General features: G+C 43.2%; 1 protein-coding gene across 1 annotated transcript in view; it reads left to right on the forward strand.

The window, feature by feature from the left end:
- Positions 1 to 15,480: 15,480 nt before the first annotated feature.
- phlda2 (pleckstrin homology-like domain, family A, member 2) overlaps positions 15,481 to 20,955 on the forward strand; it is a 7,690-nt gene continuing 2,215 nt past the window's right edge. Inside the window, exon 1 of the mRNA NM_001079357.1 lies at positions 15,481 to 16,013. Coding sequence (NP_001072825.1) covers positions 15,596 to 16,006 — 411 coding nt within the window. The 5' untranslated portion in view covers positions 15,481 to 15,595 and the 3' untranslated portion in view covers positions 16,007 to 16,013. The remainder of the gene's footprint in view (positions 16,014 to 20,955) is intronic.

Raw genomic sequence — 20,955 nt, forward strand, 5'->3', positions numbered from 1 at the left:
ATAACTCAACGGGGCCACACCCTCAACCTGCATCTTTTTACTATTAATATACTTATAAAAATTTTTGGGGTTAGTCTTGGCCTCGGCCGCGATGCGCTCCTCATTTTCTATCTTTGCCTTCCGGATTGCTGTTTTACAACACTTGTTACAGTGTTTATAATCATTAAACGCATCTACTGTCCCCTCTGACTTATATTTCTTAAAAACTTTCCGTTTTTTCCCTATTAACTTCTTTACCTCAGAGTTAAGCCACATAGGTTGATTCTTAACACTTCTACTTTTTCTTATTAATGGACCTTAGGCTTGGAATTTAAATTGGTACCTAGGGTTTCTTTACCCCCGCAGACAGGGAGCAGCCATGAAATCAAAACAGAAGACAAATAGTAGAGGGCCTGAAAAAAATAACAAACACAAGATAACAATAAAATTCAATCCACAGAGTCTGTGTTTGTGTTGCAGTATAGAAAGGCTAACAAATAATTGAAAAGTTGTGTAAAATCCATATCCCTCTTTAAGATTCCAAAAGTAATGTAAAGGTGAACTTCTCCCTTCAAGTATATGCTAAGCAAAGGTGCAAAGGGAACTCTGGACTTATCCACTGGTTTATAGCAGGTGTGTAGTACAGAGTTTCTCCCTTCTGTTTTACTTACATTGCTGGAAGCTCAGAGCCCTGTGTTTACAGTGGTTTAGTTCCAGGAGAAACACATGACAGTTGCTAATCATATGAACACAAGCATTGTATGTTCCTTTTATATAACTAAGCCTTGGGCTCAACTGGGTTGGGAGCTGAGCTTTTAAAGAGCACTCAGTTTGTCTGGGCAACGCTAAATGCCTATAGAAGAAATAAATATTTTTTATTCCAAGCCCTGAGCACTTTATCAACACAGGGTGCATCGTCAGCCAATAGGAGCTTTATTTCTGTGCCTTTGGGGTTGTGTGATTGGCTGGGCTGGAAGCTCTGCTCCAAACAGTATCTGAGGCTGCACTAGGAGCCCAACTTTAAAGCTCCATTCATGGAACCTTATTCACATGATCCCATAATTCACTGAGCAGAACAAAGGCAAACATTTACCCTGTGCCAGAGCTGACAATGAGACGGAAGTAGAACACAAAGGAGAGTGAAGTGGAGGAGGATGGATAGAAAGACGGCGCAGTATTGAAATGCTTCTGTACATTTATAAGGCAAATCCTGGAAAAAAGTCATTCATTTTTCAAATGTAGAAACCAGGCTGGATATATTGCCTTCACTGCTTTGCTGCGGCCCACTGCAATTTGCAGCACAAATATATTTTATAGGGGCTAAATCATAAATACAAGTTGGATGTAAAAGGGCTTTAGCATAAATACATATCTGTCCATTAAAGATAAAGGGAAGGCCACCTAATAAATTAGTATAAATTTAGTTTTTTTTAATATAAAATTAATAATTTACTATTCTCCCCCTCTACATCCTGGCTCAAGTACTACAGGTATGGGACCTGTTATGGGACCAGAAGGCTGGAGACCTGGGTTTTTCTGGATAAGGAGTCTTTCAGTAATTTGGATCTCAGCCTTTCTCCTTGTAGATTGTAAGCTCTCTTGGGCAGGGCTCTCTTCACCTCTTGTATCGGTTATTGATTGCTTTATATGTTACTCTGTATGTCCAATGTATGAAACCCACTTATTGTACAGCGCTGCGGAATATGTTGGCACTTTATAAATAAATGTTAATAATAATAATAATAGTAATCTCAGTACCTTAAGTCTGCCAAAAAAAAATTATATTATTAAATATTAAAAAACTCCATTAAGGATTAGGTCAGGGGTCCCCAACCTTTATTACTTGTGAGCCAAAGTCAAAAGTAAAAAGATTTGGAGAGCGACACAAGCACCATAAAAGTTCATGGAGGTGCCAAATAAGGGTTAAGATTGGCTATTAGGCAGCCTCTATGCACACTATCAGCTTACAGGGGGCTTTATTTGGTAGGAAATCTTGTTTTTATTCAACCAAAACTTGCCCCCAAGTCAGGAATTCAAAAATAACTCCCTGGTTTGGGGGCACTGAGAGCAACATCCAAGGGGTTGGGGAGCAACATGTTACCCCCGAGCCACTGGTTGGGGATCACTGGATTAGGTATCTTATTTGGGATAAAGTACAAGGTACTGTTTTATTATAACAGAGAGAAACAAAACCAAATTTAAAATTTGAATTACGTGATAAAAAGAAATCTATATGAGATAGCCTTCCTTTAATTCAGAGATGCATAATGGGTTTCCGGATAACGCATCCAGGAATTTGTGAATGGGATGGTGGGGCCCTGAAGTTGAAGCACCCGGTGGGCCCTGGACACCCCAGTCCGACATGGATATCATACCTGTACAAAGCAGACTGGCTGATAACTTAATGATAATAGCAGTCTAGGAAGAACCAATTTGAGAGCACCACATCAGTGTGCCAATGCAGTCCTGGCACAATAAAATTTTTTGGCCAGATATCAGTAGGGAAGGGTCCTACACCTGGGCCAGATGTTTTTTCTTTAAATAATACTATGTTTTACCTGCACCACTCTTTGGGTTAATTGCTCCAGTTTTCAGTAGTGCCAGCCTTATTTTTGTCATTTTTGAGGTATTTTGTTTAGAATTAGGTCATTGGTTGGTGGGGATTTCTGCTTTGGTCAACCGCTTTTGGTGTGAAGGCAGCAGAGATTGCAATTGGTTTGTAGGGTCAGCTTTAGCACAAGACATTGATATTGTAATTGAATATATGGCTAGAGTTTGATAATTATCCGAGTACAAGCAGTTGCCTGTGGCATTTCAGTGTGTGCGCAGCAGCCTCAAGCATGAAACACATTGGTATTGACTGTAGCACAACAGTTGGTGGAGCAGCCTATCATCCTGTATATGTACATATCGAGGGTGTTATTGCAGATGCATCACACAGATATATGGCATAAGGCCTCTACCGGGCTATCAGTACCAAACCACAAACCAGTTTAAATAAAGGGTGTCACCAGTTACACCTGGGCTAAAGGAAACTAAAAAGGAAGGCTAAATATAAATGGCAAATACCCACAGTTATAAATATTGTGCTCCCTATCTGTTTTCATAGTTCTGCCAGTGATATTATGAGGGTGAAAAAGACGTGTTTATGGCACAGATAGATATAGCATTTGTGGTGTAAATGGCAAAGTTAACATATCCTGCCCCCCCCCCCCCAACTTCAAACTGTGAGTAAATAATGTATGCCAGAAATGGGCAGCACTATTCACACAAGCAATACATCTTGGGATCACAGTGACGTTCTCACTATGGAAATTGAGTCCCTTTGACCTGAAGCATATTATAGACCAATAAGGGAGGGTCTCATCGGAGAAACTTTTAAATGAGGGTCACTGGCCTCAGCATCCAAAAACTACTTTTATTGTTACTTTTTATTATTTATCTTTCTGTTCAGGCCCTCTCCTATTTATATTCCAGTCTCTTATTCAAACCACTGCCTGGTTGCTAGGGTAATATAGACCCTAGTAACCAGTTAGGTGTTGAAAGTCTAAATTGGAGAGTTGAAAATGAAGCTAAATAATTCAAAAACCACAAAAAAATAAATAAATAAAGACTTATTGCAAATTGTCTCAATATCCAATGAATGGCAACAATGGGGCTTTGCCAACTCTATATTCAAGACAAAGCAATAATCTTGAAATAAAGGAAATTTAATAACACAGTAACAGTTCTTAAAGGGCACCTATCACCCTAAAGTTGCTTCCCTTACCAGAGGTGCTAGTAGAGCTAGTAGAGTACAATAACATGTACACAGACGTGTGTACATATTATTGCTACTGTAAATATCATTAACTAAAAAGCCAGTTTCCCTATGTACCCAGTTACCATAATTGCGGCGCTAAGGCAGATATCTAAAGCACCGGCAGGATATTTTAAAAGGTTATAAAATCCCTTTTCTAAGAAGGGTCCTTTGATGTCGGCTTATTGCTCAAAAAGAGATGCTATCTAGTAAACCAGTCCGCCAACACGATCTCTTATTAAATTATTAATTGCAAGGAGCCTGCAGCCTATTTAATGTTTTTATTTCAAATATATTGCAGTTTCTTTTGAGAGATGTGTGTTCTACCTGTACATTCTTCAGGGTTGTTAAAGGGAAAATATAAACCTATTTTTATGCATCCATTTTCATGTAATTATACAGTGGTTCCATAATTAAGCTTATTTTATCAACCAATTATACACTAAGAGCTGTCAAACAGTGTTTATGTAAATTATAGATGGACAGAATGTGTACTCACCCATATCCATTTATTAAAGGACATTGAAGCACTTTCAATTTCCCCTTTAAATAAGACAGGGATAATGTGTCCATTAGGAAGGGATACCCTTGGACAAGCAAGCTGCAGGGCAACCAAACAAAGCTGCAAGTGTAGTTGCACTGAAATGGATGCACTTGTTAGCATTATTTACCTGCTTGCTCTATAGATCTACCCCAGGGGGCATTGTTTCCATCCTGCCTCTTCTGCTCATTTGGGTGCAAGTGCGCCACTGACTGCTGTGGAATCCTGGTGCTTCCACCACCCCGAACATGGCAGTATTTACATCAATAGGTTGCATCAATAGGCTAAGCACACTTGTGCCAAAGAATCACATCTGGCTGGACTTGCAATCTGTGGGTCTGGCAAATGCCAGAGGGGCTGCTGTAAGATTCCATAGACAGTCACTATATATTGGGCTGGTGGGGGGGTCACTGTTTGGGCTTCTTGAAATGGTACTTGAAATGCCAGGGCTTATTTTGTATTTCAGTCCAGACCTGAATCCCGCGCTGTCTGTATATATTATATGATGACACCAACACTGCACCCCTGCTTTAAATTTGAAAAATATATAATGTTAAAAGCAATTTTTGCTATTAATATATATATATATATATATATAATTCTGAAAACATTGTAAGCGCATTCCAGGGACTTTTTCATAAAAGTTCAATCTTTATTTTCATCCTATCGGATGGCAATGTGAAAATAAAGATTGAACTTTTATGAAAAAGTCCCTGGAGTGCGCTTACAATGTTTTCAGAATTGTGTAATATTCCCCTGGCTGCACCCGGGCACTAATTACAGAGAAATTAATGGAGAGTTTGGAGTGCAGATCGCAATGTATGCATTTTCATCCAATAATATTTTAATTAAGTCTATTTCATTAAACATTGTCAATTCAACTGCATTTTTGTGGCTTAAGTAAGATTGCCCTTCCCGGCACCCAGGATCCATAAAGGTAAAGACACATGGAGCTATTAGTAGCAGATACTTTTTCATGGCTACTAAACACCAGAAAATACTCTGCCATAGACAATCCTGAGAATTGCCTCTGCTAAAACACTTGTAGAGACAATTATCAGTAAATGATCAGCATTGTCTGTTTAAGTAGCTGCTACTAGTAGCTCTGTGTGTCTTCACCCTTAGACACCAGCAATGACTGATGGGCTCTTATCTAATAACACTGTTACCTGCACTTTGCCATACAGCCCCATGTCAGTTAGCATCCGTGTCACATTAATGAATGGTAATTAAAGGTTCTGCCATAGGTGGAGCCTTGTAAATATTTAAACAGTTTCTGTGGTGACACTGCTACACAAAAGTCTCTAAGGCTTTCAGACTGAACATGAAATTAACTGTAATGTACACTGTAATTGACAGACTGTTTTCCTGGGAATTAGCTGATTGCTTTGAATGACAAACATGAAGTGTTATGATGGGGAATTAGGTGGCAAGCCTGGGAAAGACTGAGCCTCACTCAGCAGAGGAACTGCCCTAAAGCCTTCTGAGCATTGCAACTGCAACAACCTGCAGAGGCCTCAGGGAAGGCGACCGTAGCACAACAACCATCTATATCAGTGCTGTCCAACTTCTGTTGTACCGAGGGCCGGAATTTTTCCGACGTACGTGGTGGAGGGCCGATAATGAAAGCCAGTTTTGACCACTCCCCTTTTTGAAACCGCACCCACTTGAAACCACACCCATGTTATCACATGACCATACCCATATTAATGGTTGTAGTACAGCAAAAACCTGCCATACTCTGCCTGCCCTACCCTGCCTGTGTGTGCCATACTCTGCCTGCCCTACCCTGCTTGTGTGTGCCATACTCTGCCTGCCCTACCCTGCCTGTGTGTGCCATACTCTGCCTGCCCTACCCTGCCTGTGTGTGCCATACTCTGCCTGCCCTACCCTGTCTGTGTGTGCCATACTCTGCCTTCACTACCCTGCCTGTGTGTGCCATACTCTGCCTTCCCTACCCTGTCTGTGTGTGCCATACTCTGCCTTCCCTACCCTGCCTGTGTGTGCCATACTCTGCCTTCCCTACCCTGCCTGTGTGCCATACTTTCACTGTGTGTGCCATTCTTGGCTGGTTTGTGCCATACTTGGCCTATGTGTGCCATACTCTGCCTGCCCTACCCTGCCTGTGTGTGCCATACTCTGCCTTCCCTACCCTGCCTGTGTGTGCCATACTCTGCTTGCCCTATGATGTGTGTGTATGGCACACACAGGCAGCCTACAGTGACACAATGCTGGCACTGCTCCTACAGTCTGCACAATAACTATATATTAAAAAACTTTTTAATTGAAGTACCACCTCAGTATATGTTCTTTATGTAGGGATTATTTGTGGGTTTCTACTGCTCCTGAGGTGTGAACAGGGGGAACAATGGGGTTGATTACAACCTGAGCCTGAGGTGTGAACTCTGCAGGGGGTGAACAATGCAGACATTAAAAGGTGTGAACAACACAGGGGATTACATATTTAAACAATACAGCCTGATTACAGCCTGAATCTGAGGTGAGAACCATGCAGGGGGGCAGTTAATCACAGTACTGATACCACTTAGAGCTTACACAAGAGTAAGCCATCAAAGCAGCCAGACAGGTGGGGGGCCACACAGAGGGGGGTCGCGGGCCGCACGCGGCCCGCGGGCCGCCAGTTGGACAGCACTGATCTATATAATTATTGCTTGAACCTTTAACTGCTAAATACAGATAAAACACATTATAGCATTATCCTGCTATAGAATCCTTCAGGTCATTTTAGTATGATGTAGAGCTTGCTATTCTGAGACAATTTGCTTCTTCACTTCTTTTGTTTTGTGTGGTTGTTGAATTATTTAACTTTTTGTTCATCAGCTCTCCAGTTATATTTCAGCAGCTACCTGGTTGCTAGGGTTCAAATTACCCTAACAACCAGGCAGTGGTTTAATTGAGAAAATGGAAAATGAATAGGAGAGTGGGTGAATAGAAAGATAAGTAGTAAAGAGTAACAAGAAAAAACAAAATGGTAGCCTCACAGAGCAATAGTTTTGGCTGCTGATGTCAGAGACCCCCTTTTGAAAGCATGAAAGAGTCAGAAAAAGTAGGCAAATACTAAGAAGCAGCAATTCTATGGGGCCAAATAATTAAAACACAAGTTCGAATCCCGAATGGGAAAAATTCGGATTGGATACGATAATTTCCGAAGATCGCAAATATCACAAAAATGCTTACGAAAAAATCGTATTAGTCACGATAACATCAAATTGGTGATCCGAAAGTCAAGAAATTTTTGTACCGAACGATTGTAAACAGCGGCAAAACCTTTCCGAATTTTTAGCGCAAGCGTACGAAAAAGTTCCGTAATTATTTCCGTAATTATTAGTTGAATTAAAATATGGCATTGAAGAGAAGGAACTCTAAACAGCCAAAAGAAAATGAATCATTAGAAATATGGCATCCCTTTAGGTCTGCAGCTGTCAAAAAGTTTCAGTTCAACGCCCAATTTAAAGGTCATTGGTCAGGGCCCTCTTAGCTTATAAAGTGGAAAGATATTAGTGATGTGTGATGACCCTAAGCAGTGGGCCAAGGGCAGGTGGTGGGCCATATTTTCTGCCAGCTGCTCTCCAATGCTCCCCACCCTAAACCAACCTCAGCCCCGCCTACTTCACCAATTAGTATACCACCTGTAGGCACCTATAAGAACAACAGCAAAGCTTGGCTGGCAGATGTTGGTTGGACAGAGCAGGGAGGATCAGGAAGCAGCTGGACTGAATATTGCCTGCCATACACCACTGACCCAATGCAGAGGGCAATTTTAGTCTATCACTAGTACAGATATATAAAATTCTCTGTGTATCAATCATTCAACCATAATTCCAAGAATGGCTATAACAGAAAACACATATTCTCCCCAAATCTCAGTCAAATGACCATTCTCCCTAATTCCCTAATTCTTATCCTAACTGGTCTTCAGGCTGAGCCCCCCCCCCCCCTCCTGCCATTTCCCACATTTTAGGAACTACCACTTTTAATGAAACCAGGAATCAAAAGATACTGATGCCTATACTCCTGAAATAAGCAAGAAGGATTGATTTGTGTCTTTCTTACTGAGGAGTCTTACTCAAGAAAGATTTGACTCTTCGGTGGGAGAGCTGTTGATCCTCACTGTTCCCAATAACCAGCTACGTGAGTGAGGGCACAGATGTCCCACACCCAAAGTTATTCCTAGTGCATACATAGAAGGGGAACTCAATTTGTTATCGCTTCTGTTTGATGTTATGCGTGTTTCCTTTAAAGGGACACCTGTATTTATACTGTACACAATAAAACTGTTTATATCTCAATTAGTCATCCGTCTGGTCCTGTTCTACCTTTATATGGTGGTAAATGAAATGGGCAGCTCCTGGGCACATATGGACTTTTTTTTAGTGATATTTACCAAAATATACTAAATGTATGTAGATAAAATATAACTGCATCATTTAGCAGTAGCAGACATGGATCTAGTGTGCAATTTGCTTGTGCAAAACACAATAGAGTAGGCAGTGGCCCCTTGGCACAGTAGTGTTTAGCATGAGTATTGCCCTTCCACTCAGACAGAAGGTGCAGCACCGCCCATGTGTAGTTTAATTTACGTGCATATTGGCCGGGTGTAAGGGGCCCATTCCTTGTCCATGTCACACTCATAATGATTTCAGTGCAACTGGTCCACGATTTACAAACAGGCACAAGAACCTCACCTTGGATGAATGAATAAAGTACACCTCTCAGCTAAATAATGCAATAACTTCAGCATAATTCTGCATATAGAGTGTTCAGTTATTGATTTATTGGGCCGAAGCAGAACCACCACTTTGCTTGCTTCTAATTTCTTGGGCTTGATTTGTATTTTGAAGCAAGGACCCTCCTATCTTTGTGCATTGCTTTTGCCTAGCAGTAGGCACATTGCTTTGCAAGGGGTTCAGTGATGATAGAATTCAGGGAAAATATGTTGCATTTGGGACAGAAAGATGATGGATTGCCCCACTGTTGCCCTTTGTACCTTGCCTGCTCATAGTAAATGTGTACCAGTGTCCTTCTGATCTTCTGAAGCCAACAGGGAGTATTAGGGGATTTCTTTCTTTCTATTACAATATTGCTATGTAAATACATATATATATATATATATATATATAAAGCACACAGCATTCCAGCATTTTACAGAGGTGATACATCATTCACAGTTCAGCAGTAACACAATAAAACCCAGTAATAAACTATGAAAGCACATAGTTGATTGGTTGCCATGGGTTACTGCACAGGTGCAAATTTGCCCCACATTTGTAAATGAGACCCACTGTTTTCACTTCCTTTCTGGCATTAAAAAACACAACAACCCAGCCCTGTCTTACATTGTAGCAGGGTCTCAATATCAATACACATAGTACGGTAACAAGTGTCTCACAAGTCAAACAGAGGAATCAATCACCCTTTATCTGAATGGCTCACTTACATTTATTACATAGTTGCCAGGGGAGGACTGGGTCTGATGTAGCTATGAGCATTGAAGGAAAAAGAACTGTCGCTGAAGCAAACCTGATACACACATAAATATGCCAAAACTCAACCTCTAATGTGACTAGAATAACTTGGATTTCAGATCCAGGCAGATTTCAAGGGCCAAAAACTTTGGCTCCCATGGCTAGGGTAGTTATTTGCACCCCTTTCCCCCCCTGGTGCCTTCACACATTACCCCTTTATGGAATAGTAGGAGAAACAGGCAAAGGGATAGTTTAATATATGCCTGCTTTTCTGTAAGCCCCGAAATTAGCTCAAACCAATGGTTAAAATATTGCCTGTAGTATTCAATGGAGCAGGTCCCTCTGCTATCTGTGCATCCTCAGAATTCAGTCCCTTGGGGTTTGTCACATACTGTATATAAAAGTTTGCAGGGTTACTGTTCTAACAGAGGGTCCTGGTGGCGTGTGTATTCCCCTCGCAGCTCTCCTTGCAACCAGATGTGATGTCACCCCCACCTGACGCGTTTCGCTTCCTCGGAGGCTTGGGGACTAATATCCCCTAATACCTGTTGTTTTATACCTGAAAGAGTCAGAGAGATTATAAATCATTCACATCATTCAGGGCTCATTAAGGGCTTTTATGGCCCTTAGTGCTCTTGTGCTTGGGCCTGGGGGTAGTAAACAGGGTCAGACTGGGCCGCCGGGACACTGGGAAAAATCCCGGTGGGCCCTGGCAGCCCAGATCCGACCCTTGGCGGAGCTCCCCGGCCGACTGTTCCTCCCCTGCAGGGAGTTAGGGAGGCTCAGCGGGGCCCCTTGTGGGGGGGTTAGGAGGTGCGGGGGACATGGCCAGTGGGGGCACCTGCAGCCAAAACACTATTGCTCTGTGAGGCTATGATTTTATTGTTATTGTTACTTTTCATTACTTATCTCTCTATTCAGGACCTCTCCTATGAATCCTGCAGTCTCTCTGCCTTTTGCTAAGGTAAACTGGACCCTGGCATCATGATCACTGTTGAAATTGAAACTAAGAATTGCTGAACAAAGTGTTAATCATTTAAGAAAAGAAAAAAAAAGCCAATTGCAAACTGTGTCACAATATCAACATTTCATAATATTCACATTTTGTTTCAAGGGGAGCTACCCCAGGTCTCTGTTGTTATTCTGCAATATATTCTGCATTTAACTGCTTACCTGCTGGTTGTCTTGTACCAATTATCATATATTCTCTATCTCTGGCTTCTTCTTTGTATTATGTTATTACATTTAAGCAAAAAAAAAAATAGTACATTTAACCCTTTGTAGGCAATAACATGTATACTTTTGGCTGAAGAAAAAGTGCCTGAAACTTTATGCTAAAGACGGGGGTACCTTGGAGGGTGCGGGGTGGGCCCTGCATCCCCCCAGTCCGACCCTGCACATGACTTCAAATCCGTTCAGCTAAAAATTTAAAATTCCTGGACCCAGTCCTGAAATCATTGAATCTCTAATATTTAACTATGAAATTGAATTACTTTGAAAAGATATTTAATTGGATTAAAGGGGATCACGGACTTCAACTGTAATCCTAGTTATGGGTGCTGGACAATAAACTTAAGGCACCCATCTTGAAAAAAAAAGCAAAGATTCACTGGCTTAGTTATCAGGTAAGTCAATACAGTACCTAACATTTGTCAGCCCCCCCTCTGTGATTGTATTCACTTACCTGATACCGGGCAAGTGAAGAGTAATCACTCGCTCACAGGTATCCCAGGCCGGAGCAGTTTTCTTCAACAGGAGCACTGGCCCGGGGTATCAGGTAAGTGATTACAATCACTAGGGGTGCCTAACATTCCCCCCCCAATAATTGTACCGTTATCCCATATCCTGGACCATAGATATTAAGTTGTATTAAAGGGGGTCACAGGTACCCATCTTATACAGCATGAAGTATTACTTTTGGGTCCTGTTTTAAAGGGGATCATGAGCATTTAGATTGTAAGCTCTATGGGGCAGGGACCTCCTTCCTACTGTGTCTCATACCACATGGCACTTACTCCCTGTGCATTTATATATATTTATTGTATTTATTTATTTTAACACTTGTCCTCCCTGTGTGTAATTCTGTATATTGTAAGATTGTACAGGGCTGCGTACCCTTGTGGCGCTTTATAAATAAAGTTATACATACATACATAAATACATACTTGGACCCAACTGTATTAAAGGGTATCATACATTATTGTATTAAACCTTTACTAGCACAAGGTCTCAGTTTTGGGCCCTGGGCCATAGATTACGAACCCTTGCTTTACTTAAACGCCTCATATAAAATTACTATTCTGCTCCCTAAGAAGTGTGTGAGTGATTTGCTGTAAAGAGTTAACTAAACTGGAACAAACAAAACCGATGACCTTTCCAAATAAATGGCTATATGAAAGCTGAACCTCAACAGTGACAGGAAAATAACACAGCAAGGCCCAAGCTTTTGTGAAGAAATGATATGGAATGATATACAGGCTGTAATTATGCCCTGACAGTATCTCTTTAAATGCAGGTGTATATTTCTTCCCAAGCACCAAGTTAGATCAATAACCAATCAGGTAGGGAACAAACAAGAGAAGAAACACTATGGCATTTCCACCCCAATGCATTCAGTGTATTGTCAGGTTATTTTAAAAAATTGATGGATTGTAACTGGGTTCATAGAGAAGAATCCTGAGAGATAATTTATGTCATCTGGACTGGTCTAGAGAAAAATGCACTTTTTAGCAACTCCCAATACACAGAGTGAAAAATAATGATGTCTATTTGTGGCTATTTTTAAGCCAAAGTGTGTGATGTATTTCTAACAGATCAGTGGGTATTGACCTCTATCATGATTGCATCTGGGCCCCCTAAATATTTAACATATTATTTAACATATACAGGGTTCTATCCTTTATACAATTATTGCAGACAGGGGTGTTTTTGCCACAGGGTGGCACAATTCCCAAAGTGCTAAATCAGCTCCTGGGATCTAAAAGTTAAAGGGGTACAGTTATGATTTTTATGGTGTACTTTTTATTTCTAAATTACACTGTTTACATAGCAAATAATTCACTCTACCATTTTAAATGTAATTCTCGAACCAACAAATGTATTTGTAGCTGTAATATTGGTGTGTAGGCGCCATCTCAGTGCATTGTGCCTGAGTCTGAGCTTTCAGAAGGAGCCAGCGCTACACATTAGAACTGCTTTCAGGTAACCTATTGTTTCTCTTACTCCCATGTAACTGGAGGAGTCCCAAGCCAGACTTGGATTTCTTACTTTTGAGTGCTATTCTGATACCTACTGGGAGCTGCTATCTTGGAGGGGGGGGGGAATATCACTCCAACTTGCAGCTCTGCAGTAAAGTGTGATTGAAGTTTATCAGAGCACAAGTCACATGACTGTGGCACCCTGGGAAATGAAGAATATGGCTAGCCCCATGTGAAATTTTAAAATTGAATATAAAGAATATGTTTCTGAAAAATGGATTTCAATGCAGGATTCTGCTGGAGAAGCTCTATTAACTGATGGGTTCTGAAAAAAACATGTTTCCATGACAGTATTGCTTTAAGGTGGCCATACCCAGGCAGATTTTAGCTTGCAATTCAACCCCTACAGACCAATTCAGCAGCTTTTGTATGGGTCTTTCCTATGGGCCTACCCGACTGATATCTGGCCAAAAATCAGGCAAATCTTGATCTGTTTGATTTTTTGGATTGTTTGATTTGAGTTTGATTTTCCTGTGGACCACACCAAAGTCCTTGATCTAAGATCGGTGGCCCCATCAGCCAGATATTGTTCCCCCTCGACATATTGGTGAAAAATCCTCTTGTCTGCGGACCTCGCCAATCAAGTGAATCTTCATGTTTATGGCAGTTTTACATGGGATGGGCCCCTCAATGCCTCAGTCTAAACTGCAAGATTCTTCTCTTACTGGCGACTAAAGTGCAGTGCCCTCCTCCACATGTGCTCTATATTTGGTAGAGGAGCAGTGGTGTAACTACAAAATTGGCCCCCCGGTAAAATTGTTTTATCATCCCCAAAACTTCAGGTAGTTGACCAAATTACAAATATATTTTGAAACTGCTCAGGTTCCACTAGGCGTTCTACAATCCTGGGCCCATTGCAAATGCAGTTTCAGCTTCCCTTACTGTTATGGGATAGGCAGGTGCCTTCCAATCGGTTCTGCCCCAGGCACAAGTACACCATACAGCACCAACTTAATGCACAATAACCTGTAATATATATGCATATTAACACTTAATGATGTCATCAGATATATAGTGATGTCACTTGTGTCATATGACTCCCTAAAGTCAAATGTGCCCCATAAGGATGTTAGCTGTTATTATACCTACTGCCTCCTCCCTTTATATGACTTTTAATTATTTTACTCTGGGGATCAGGGGATACATTATTCTCACTATCATATAACCTTATATTGTGTTACATAAGTAATAACAATACTTTACATACCGCAGAATACATTTTCCCTGGAGAAGATACAGACCGCCTTGCCCTTTTCTATTAATTACAAGAAGGGTGACTAAGCCTTAATTAATTCAGACTCTTCTAAACTATTTGAGGTGGAACCTTTGCAATTAGAGGCCTCTTTATTAGAGTAGTTCACACTGTGTGCCTGCCAAGTGATGCCACAATGGAATGTCATTAGCCCAAACTGCAGTAACATTTTTACTGCAACACAGCACCCCCCCCTGCAACTCTTCGCAGGAATGTATCTACTGGCTCTTGCCTATTTCTGCTTGGTTCCCATGCTCATAAAAATTCTCATTAGGAAGCATTGGGGTTAATCCATTCTCTTTCCCTGCAGTCTCTTTCTGTCATGCGGAAGGGAGGAGCCAGGGAGAGAAAAAGCTGGAGTCGGTCTATGAGGCGGTGTTAGAGCGATTCCAGCTGCTGCTGAGCGCTGCCGCGACTGTTCTCTGCCAGTGGGACACACGCTTTCATCCAGCCGGCAGCTTGGGGTGACAGTAAGCAGATCCCCGCAGTTGCAGCCAAAGATCAACCCAGGAAGGCGCAGCAGCAATCAGAGCCGGAGAGCCCACTAACTGCGCCCAAACATCCATCCAGCAACCTGGGGCAACAAGAAGCGGAGCACCCCAGCTGCAGGCACAGATCCACCCAGGAACCTGGGGCAACAAGAAGCGGAGCACCCCAGCTGCAGACACAGATCCACCCAGGAACCTGGGGCAACAAGAAGCGGAGCACCCCAGCTGCAGGCATAGATCCACCCGGGAACCTGGGGCAACAAGAAGCGGAGCACCCCAGCTGCAGGCATAGATCCACCCGGGAACCTGGGGCAACAAGAAGCGGAGCACCCCAGCTGCAGGCATAGATCCACCCGGGAACCTGGGGCAACAAGAAGCGGAGCACCCCAGCTGCAGGCACAGATCCACCCGGGAACCTGGGGCAACAAGAAGCGGAGCACCCCAGCTGCAGGAGCAGCAGTAATTCGAGCCCCCAGCTGCGTCCAATGAGTCAGAACCCAAGCAGCATTGTACTTGCAACATTGTAGCTACTAAAGCGCTTATTGCTTTTGTGGTTTGGGGGGGTTATTTATCCTTACCCTAGTGACCCCACTCAGGTAACTGCTATAAGAAATAGTGCTACTTATTGTGAGGGCTACGTCTCTAAAGCAGCCGACCCCATTCATAGATGATAAAAGTGACCAGCTGGGCGCAAAGTTGGACTTTTATAGGAGACTTGGGAAGCACCGACTGGACAGGATCCAGTTGCCAAAGCTAAAGGGACTACTGGCCATTGACACTGGCAGGCTAAGCCATGAGCGTCTGCGGTGGGGCGCCTCCACCCGCGATTCTCAAGGAGGGCGACCTGGAGAAACGCAGCGACAGCTTCCTGCAGCTGTGGAAGAAGCGGAGATGCGTGCTTACAGCGGACGGGCTGCACTTGTACAGCGATGCCAGGAAGAGGGGCAAGGCCAAGGTGCTGCGCTTCGACTCGCTGGCCAAGCTGGAGTGCGTGGAGTGGAAAGGGGAGCGAGTTTATTTCACGCTGGTGACACTGGGGGGGCAGGAGATAGATTTCCGCTGTAGGGAGCGGAGCCGCTGGAACGCCGAGATCACTCTGGCCCTGGTGGGGTTCCAGAATAGGAGAGCGGTGCGGGAGCTGCGGGAACGCAAGGAGCACCAAGCCCGGGACAACGGGGAGCGGTTACGGAGCTGGGGCCCATGAGGGAACGGTAAGTGAAAGCCTTCCTGTCGTGCGCAGCTCAGTAACCGCTGGGGCAAGGAATGGTGGCCCCTCTGGCAGCTCACTTTAAAAAGCTTCCACAAGTTGATTCATTTTACTAATGCATATATTGATTATTAGTTATGGCTGCATGGTCTGCCTTAAATATCATGAAGTTCTTGGGGTTGGGGAATCTCAGCCATAAAGTATACCAAAACTGTTGTGATTTTGCAAATAGTAAGCAACTGAAGGTCACATGACCATGGAGTAAGATTAAGGCTTCCTTAAAAGTAGAGGAGCTACTATAGAATATGCCCTACCTGCACCCCCTGCTAATATGGAACTGTAACATGACACTGAATGGGAAAAGAAATACTATTTCCAGATCCTTAAAGGAACAGTAACACCAAAAAATGAAAGTGTTTTAAAGTAATTGAAATATAATGCACTGTTGCCCTGCACTGGTAAAACTGGGGTGTTTGCTTCAGGAACACTACTATAGTTTATATAAATAAGCTGCTGTGTAGCCATGGGGGCAGCCATTCAAGTTGGGGAAAAAAGGAGAAAGGCACAGGTTACATAGCAGATAACAGATAAAACACCATTGTATTCTACAGGGTTTATCTGTTAGCTGCTATATAACCTGTGCCTTTTCTTCTTTTGAATAGCTGCCCCCATGGCTACACAGCAGGGTTTATATAAACTCTAGTAATGTTTCTGATGCAAACACAACATTTTTACCAGTGCAGGGCAGCAGTACATTATACATATTTGGTGTTACTGTTCCTTTAACAAATAGATATTAGCTTCAGTGTCAGGCACTTACTTCATATAAACTAATTTGGGGTTCAGCGTTGGCTTGCAGCGGCATCCCCCCCATATTTAATCCCTACATTTTCTTCATAAAAAAGGATTTGGAGGTTTCAGTTGAAATCCCGCTGTTTGTGGTAAAACTCATTGCCTTTCAAGGTCTTACTGAACTGTAAGTGCTGGTTGCCAAGGCAACGCTAGATGCTGGTACTGCAGTGTAACAGTGGCGCGCCGAGGGTGGCAGCACATTAAACACCTACCAATAAGGTGGCATTTGATTCGGCCCTCGCCAACACATTCATATATTTAGAATACAGAGAGAGCGTGTATGGTGTGTATATAAACACTGAGGATTCTCTCAGCCTCCCTTCATCCAGCAAAGAAGAACAAAAGCCTACCCACAACCCCTGCCCCCTCCCCAAATCCACAAGGGGGTCTCACAACTGCACCTGTGTCTGTACCTCATGGCATGAAATAAAGTGCCAGGACAATGTCCGACTGCTCTCCAAGGGGAATACTTGCAGTAACTGAGTGTTTTGTTGGGGAAATATGATCCATCCCATCAGCAGAACAAGGGACTGAATGGGCCTCTCATAGCCAGACACAGGTAATTAATGGGCTGCCGACATCTGCACAGAACCCTTTGTTATGCCCATCCCCTAGGACTGGCATTTCAGCAATTGTTAATATCTTTAAAACAGGCCGGAAAGTGAAGCCATCTAATTAATGGACTTGTACAGAAACTTGCAGAAACATGACTTCCGCTTAGAGCCAGAACCAGCAGTGCAGGAAGGGACGAAGGGGCTTACAATCTCTTATAGAGGCTGCATGGCAACAGGGGTACATAGCAACAGCTCAGGTCTCCGTCTCATCCTGGGCTGCCTGACACCTGTTTCTGGGGAATTTATATTGGTGCCATAAAATGTATAGTAAAACATCTGCCTCTCCTGCTGTAAAGCAACTGACTTAGATATGAATTTTATATAGGCCATTAGTTGGTGCGGGTTATCCTAGGGTTTAACCCGAGATAAAGCCAACTTCCTCTTTAAAGGCAAACTACAGTGTGTGTGTGTGTGTGTATATATATTATACATGGACCATGAATATCATGTACATTATATCCTGGTAAATGGTGCTTAGAGATTTCTTCAGTTATAATTGGCGTTTAGTGATGTAATTTGAGTCACATGACTCACTGAAGCTTGTGTATTATCAGTAAAATGTAGTAACCATATAATGTATTCCCTGCTGTAAAATATGAGAATATTATTTTGCCTTCTGCCCAATACCATTATATATATGGTCATGGAACGTCTTGGTGACTTCTTATATATGTATATTTTACATTAGGGGTAAATTAGTCCCTATTTATTATATCCTGTGGTGGAATTCCTGCTGCCAGAGACACACTTCAGCTCACACTTGCTCTTTGCTAACTAAATCTATGGTTTTTATAGTTAGCTCCATTCCATTGTACTCAATTCTGTTGAGCTTTTGCCTCACTGGTGAACTTTGTCATGCAGAAGGGATTCTCCCTACTATACCTGCTATCCCACAGCCACAGTCCCTTCCCAGAGGCTATTATCCCCCCACTGCTACTATAGGCACCATCTCTCCCTACTATACCTGCTATCCCACAGCCACAGTCCCTTCCCAGAGGCTATTATCCCCCCACTGCTACTATAGGCACCATCTCTCCCTACTATACCTGCTATCCCACAGCCCCAGTCCCTTCCCAGAGGCTATTATCCCCCACTGTTACTATAGGCACCATCTCTCCCTACTATACCTGCTATCCCACAGCCTCAGTCCCTTCCCAGAGGCTATTATCCCACTACTGCTACTATAGGCACCATCTCTCCCTACTATACCGGCTATCCCACAGCCACAGTCCCTTCCCAGAGGCTATTATCCCCCCACTGCTACTATAGGCACCATCTCTCCCTACTATACTTGCTATCCCACAGCCACAGTCCCTTCCCAGAGGCTATTATCCCCCCACTGCTACTATAGGCACCATCTCTCCCTACTATACCTGCTATCCCACAGCCACAGTCCCTTCCCAGAGGCTATTATCCCACTGCTACTATAGGCACCATCTCTCCCTACTATACCTGCTATCCCAAGGCCACAGTCCCTTCCCAGAGGCTATTATCCCCCCACTGCTACTATAGGCACCATCTCTCCCTACTATACCTGCTATCCCACAGCCACAGTCCCTTCCCAGAGGCTATTATCCCCCCACTGCTACTATAGGCACCATCTCTCCCTACTATACCTGCTATCCCACAGCCACAGTCCCTTCCCAGAGGCTATTATCCCACTGCTACTATAGGCACCATCTCGCCCTACTATACCTGCTATCCCACAGCCACAGTCCCTTCCCAGAGGCTATTATCCCCCCACTGCTACTATAGGCACCATCTCTCCCTACTATACCTGCTATCCCACAGCCACAGTCCCTTCCCAGAGGCTATTATCCCCCCACTGCTACTATAGGCACCATCTCTCCCTACTATACCTATCCCACAGCCACAGTCCCTTCCCAGAGGCTATTATCCCACTGCTACTATAGGCACCATCTCTCCCTACTATACCTGCTATCCCACAGCCACAGTCCCTTCCCAGAGGCTATTATCCCACTGCTACTATAGGCACCATCTCTCCCTACTATACCTGCTATCCCACAGCCACAGTCCCTTCCCAGAGGCTATTCTCTCAGTTATTCAGATACACCAACAAATACTATTCTGTGGCTACATATTGCCATTGCTATATCACCTGGTCAGTTGTTGTTTGAGCTGAGCCATTACACTGGACCATACAGGTGTGTGACCAGCATGAATGCAAAGACTAACCAATCAGATTAGTGGAAAGAAGGTGTTGTCCCTGTCACACTCTGTTGGATAATGACCTATCATAGGGATCCCCAACCTTTAGTACTTGTGAGCCACACTCAGATGTAAAAAGTTTTGGGAATGCCAAATAAGGACTGTGATTGGCTATTTGGTAGCCCAATGAGGACTGCTGGCCTGCAGGCGGCTCTGCTTGGAGTAAAATTGTGTCTCTGTGCTTCCAAAACTTCAAGCCAGAAAGTTTAAAAATGGGCATATCCATGGGCAGGTTATTGTATGTCCTTATACACCTGCAATAAATGCAGACCAATGTTACAGGTTATATTAGTCGCAGTGACTGACTTTGCCCTTAGGCTAATGCCTGCAGGAGATCTCTCTGATGCTCTGATTTAGGACTTTAGCAAAATGTAAAAAATGCACCCGTGAGTACGTAACTATAAGACAAATAAAAGGCTGACTGGTTAGGTTCATAGGAGATGCAGTAAGTCATTCCTGTGGCCCAGAAGTATAATTGTAATCAGAAAGGTTTATTGTAGCAGTTTAACAATGTTAATGGCTATTTACCTTCCATCCCCCCCCGGGTCGCCCGTCCTCTGATAACTAATCGCTTCCCCTCCTTATCTCTCCCTGCGTGCCACGTTTCTGGCAGGTTACTTGAAGGTTAATTTGAGATATAATAAAAAGAATATAACCGATAACCAGTAAAAAATGTTTTCCCATAAAGTCTAAATAAAGTAAAGGCGTCTGATACTGTAAAGAGCAACAATAGGAGCGCAGATCCGGGGCTTGTGAGCTAATCAGCCGACAGTGAGTTCTACTGTGGCTCTAACAAGTCTGAGAGGAGCCTGTGTGTTAGGGCTGGAGGCAAGGCAAGCCTAGACATGCTCTGGGCCGGGGCCAAGGCAGCCACAAACACATGCCATTAGTGCTCATTTAAACATTTAGAAGCACATTATCATTGTTTCAAATATTGTGATTGGTCTGCAGCTCTTTGTATGAGCAAAAGGTGGATCTGCAAAGGAAAGTTTAACTTTTAGGGTGAAGACACGTTGAGCTACTTGTAGCAGCTACTTTTTCACGGTTACTAAACTCCAGAAAATACCCTGCCATAGACAATACTGAGAATTGCCTCTGGACTGCCTCTAAAACACACATAGAGGCAATTATCAGTAATTTATCAGCATTGTCTGTTTTAGTAGACGCAACAAGTAGCTGCTACAAGTAACTGTGTGTCTTCACCATTAAGGTGGCCAGACACATCGCATGAAAGATCGTTTCCACTTTCCA

This window comes from Xenopus tropicalis, chromosome 7, assembly GCF_000004195.4.
Source record: "Xenopus tropicalis strain Nigerian chromosome 7, UCB_Xtro_10.0, whole genome shotgun sequence".
NCBI lineage: Eukaryota > Metazoa > Chordata > Amphibia > Anura > Pipidae > Xenopus > Xenopus tropicalis.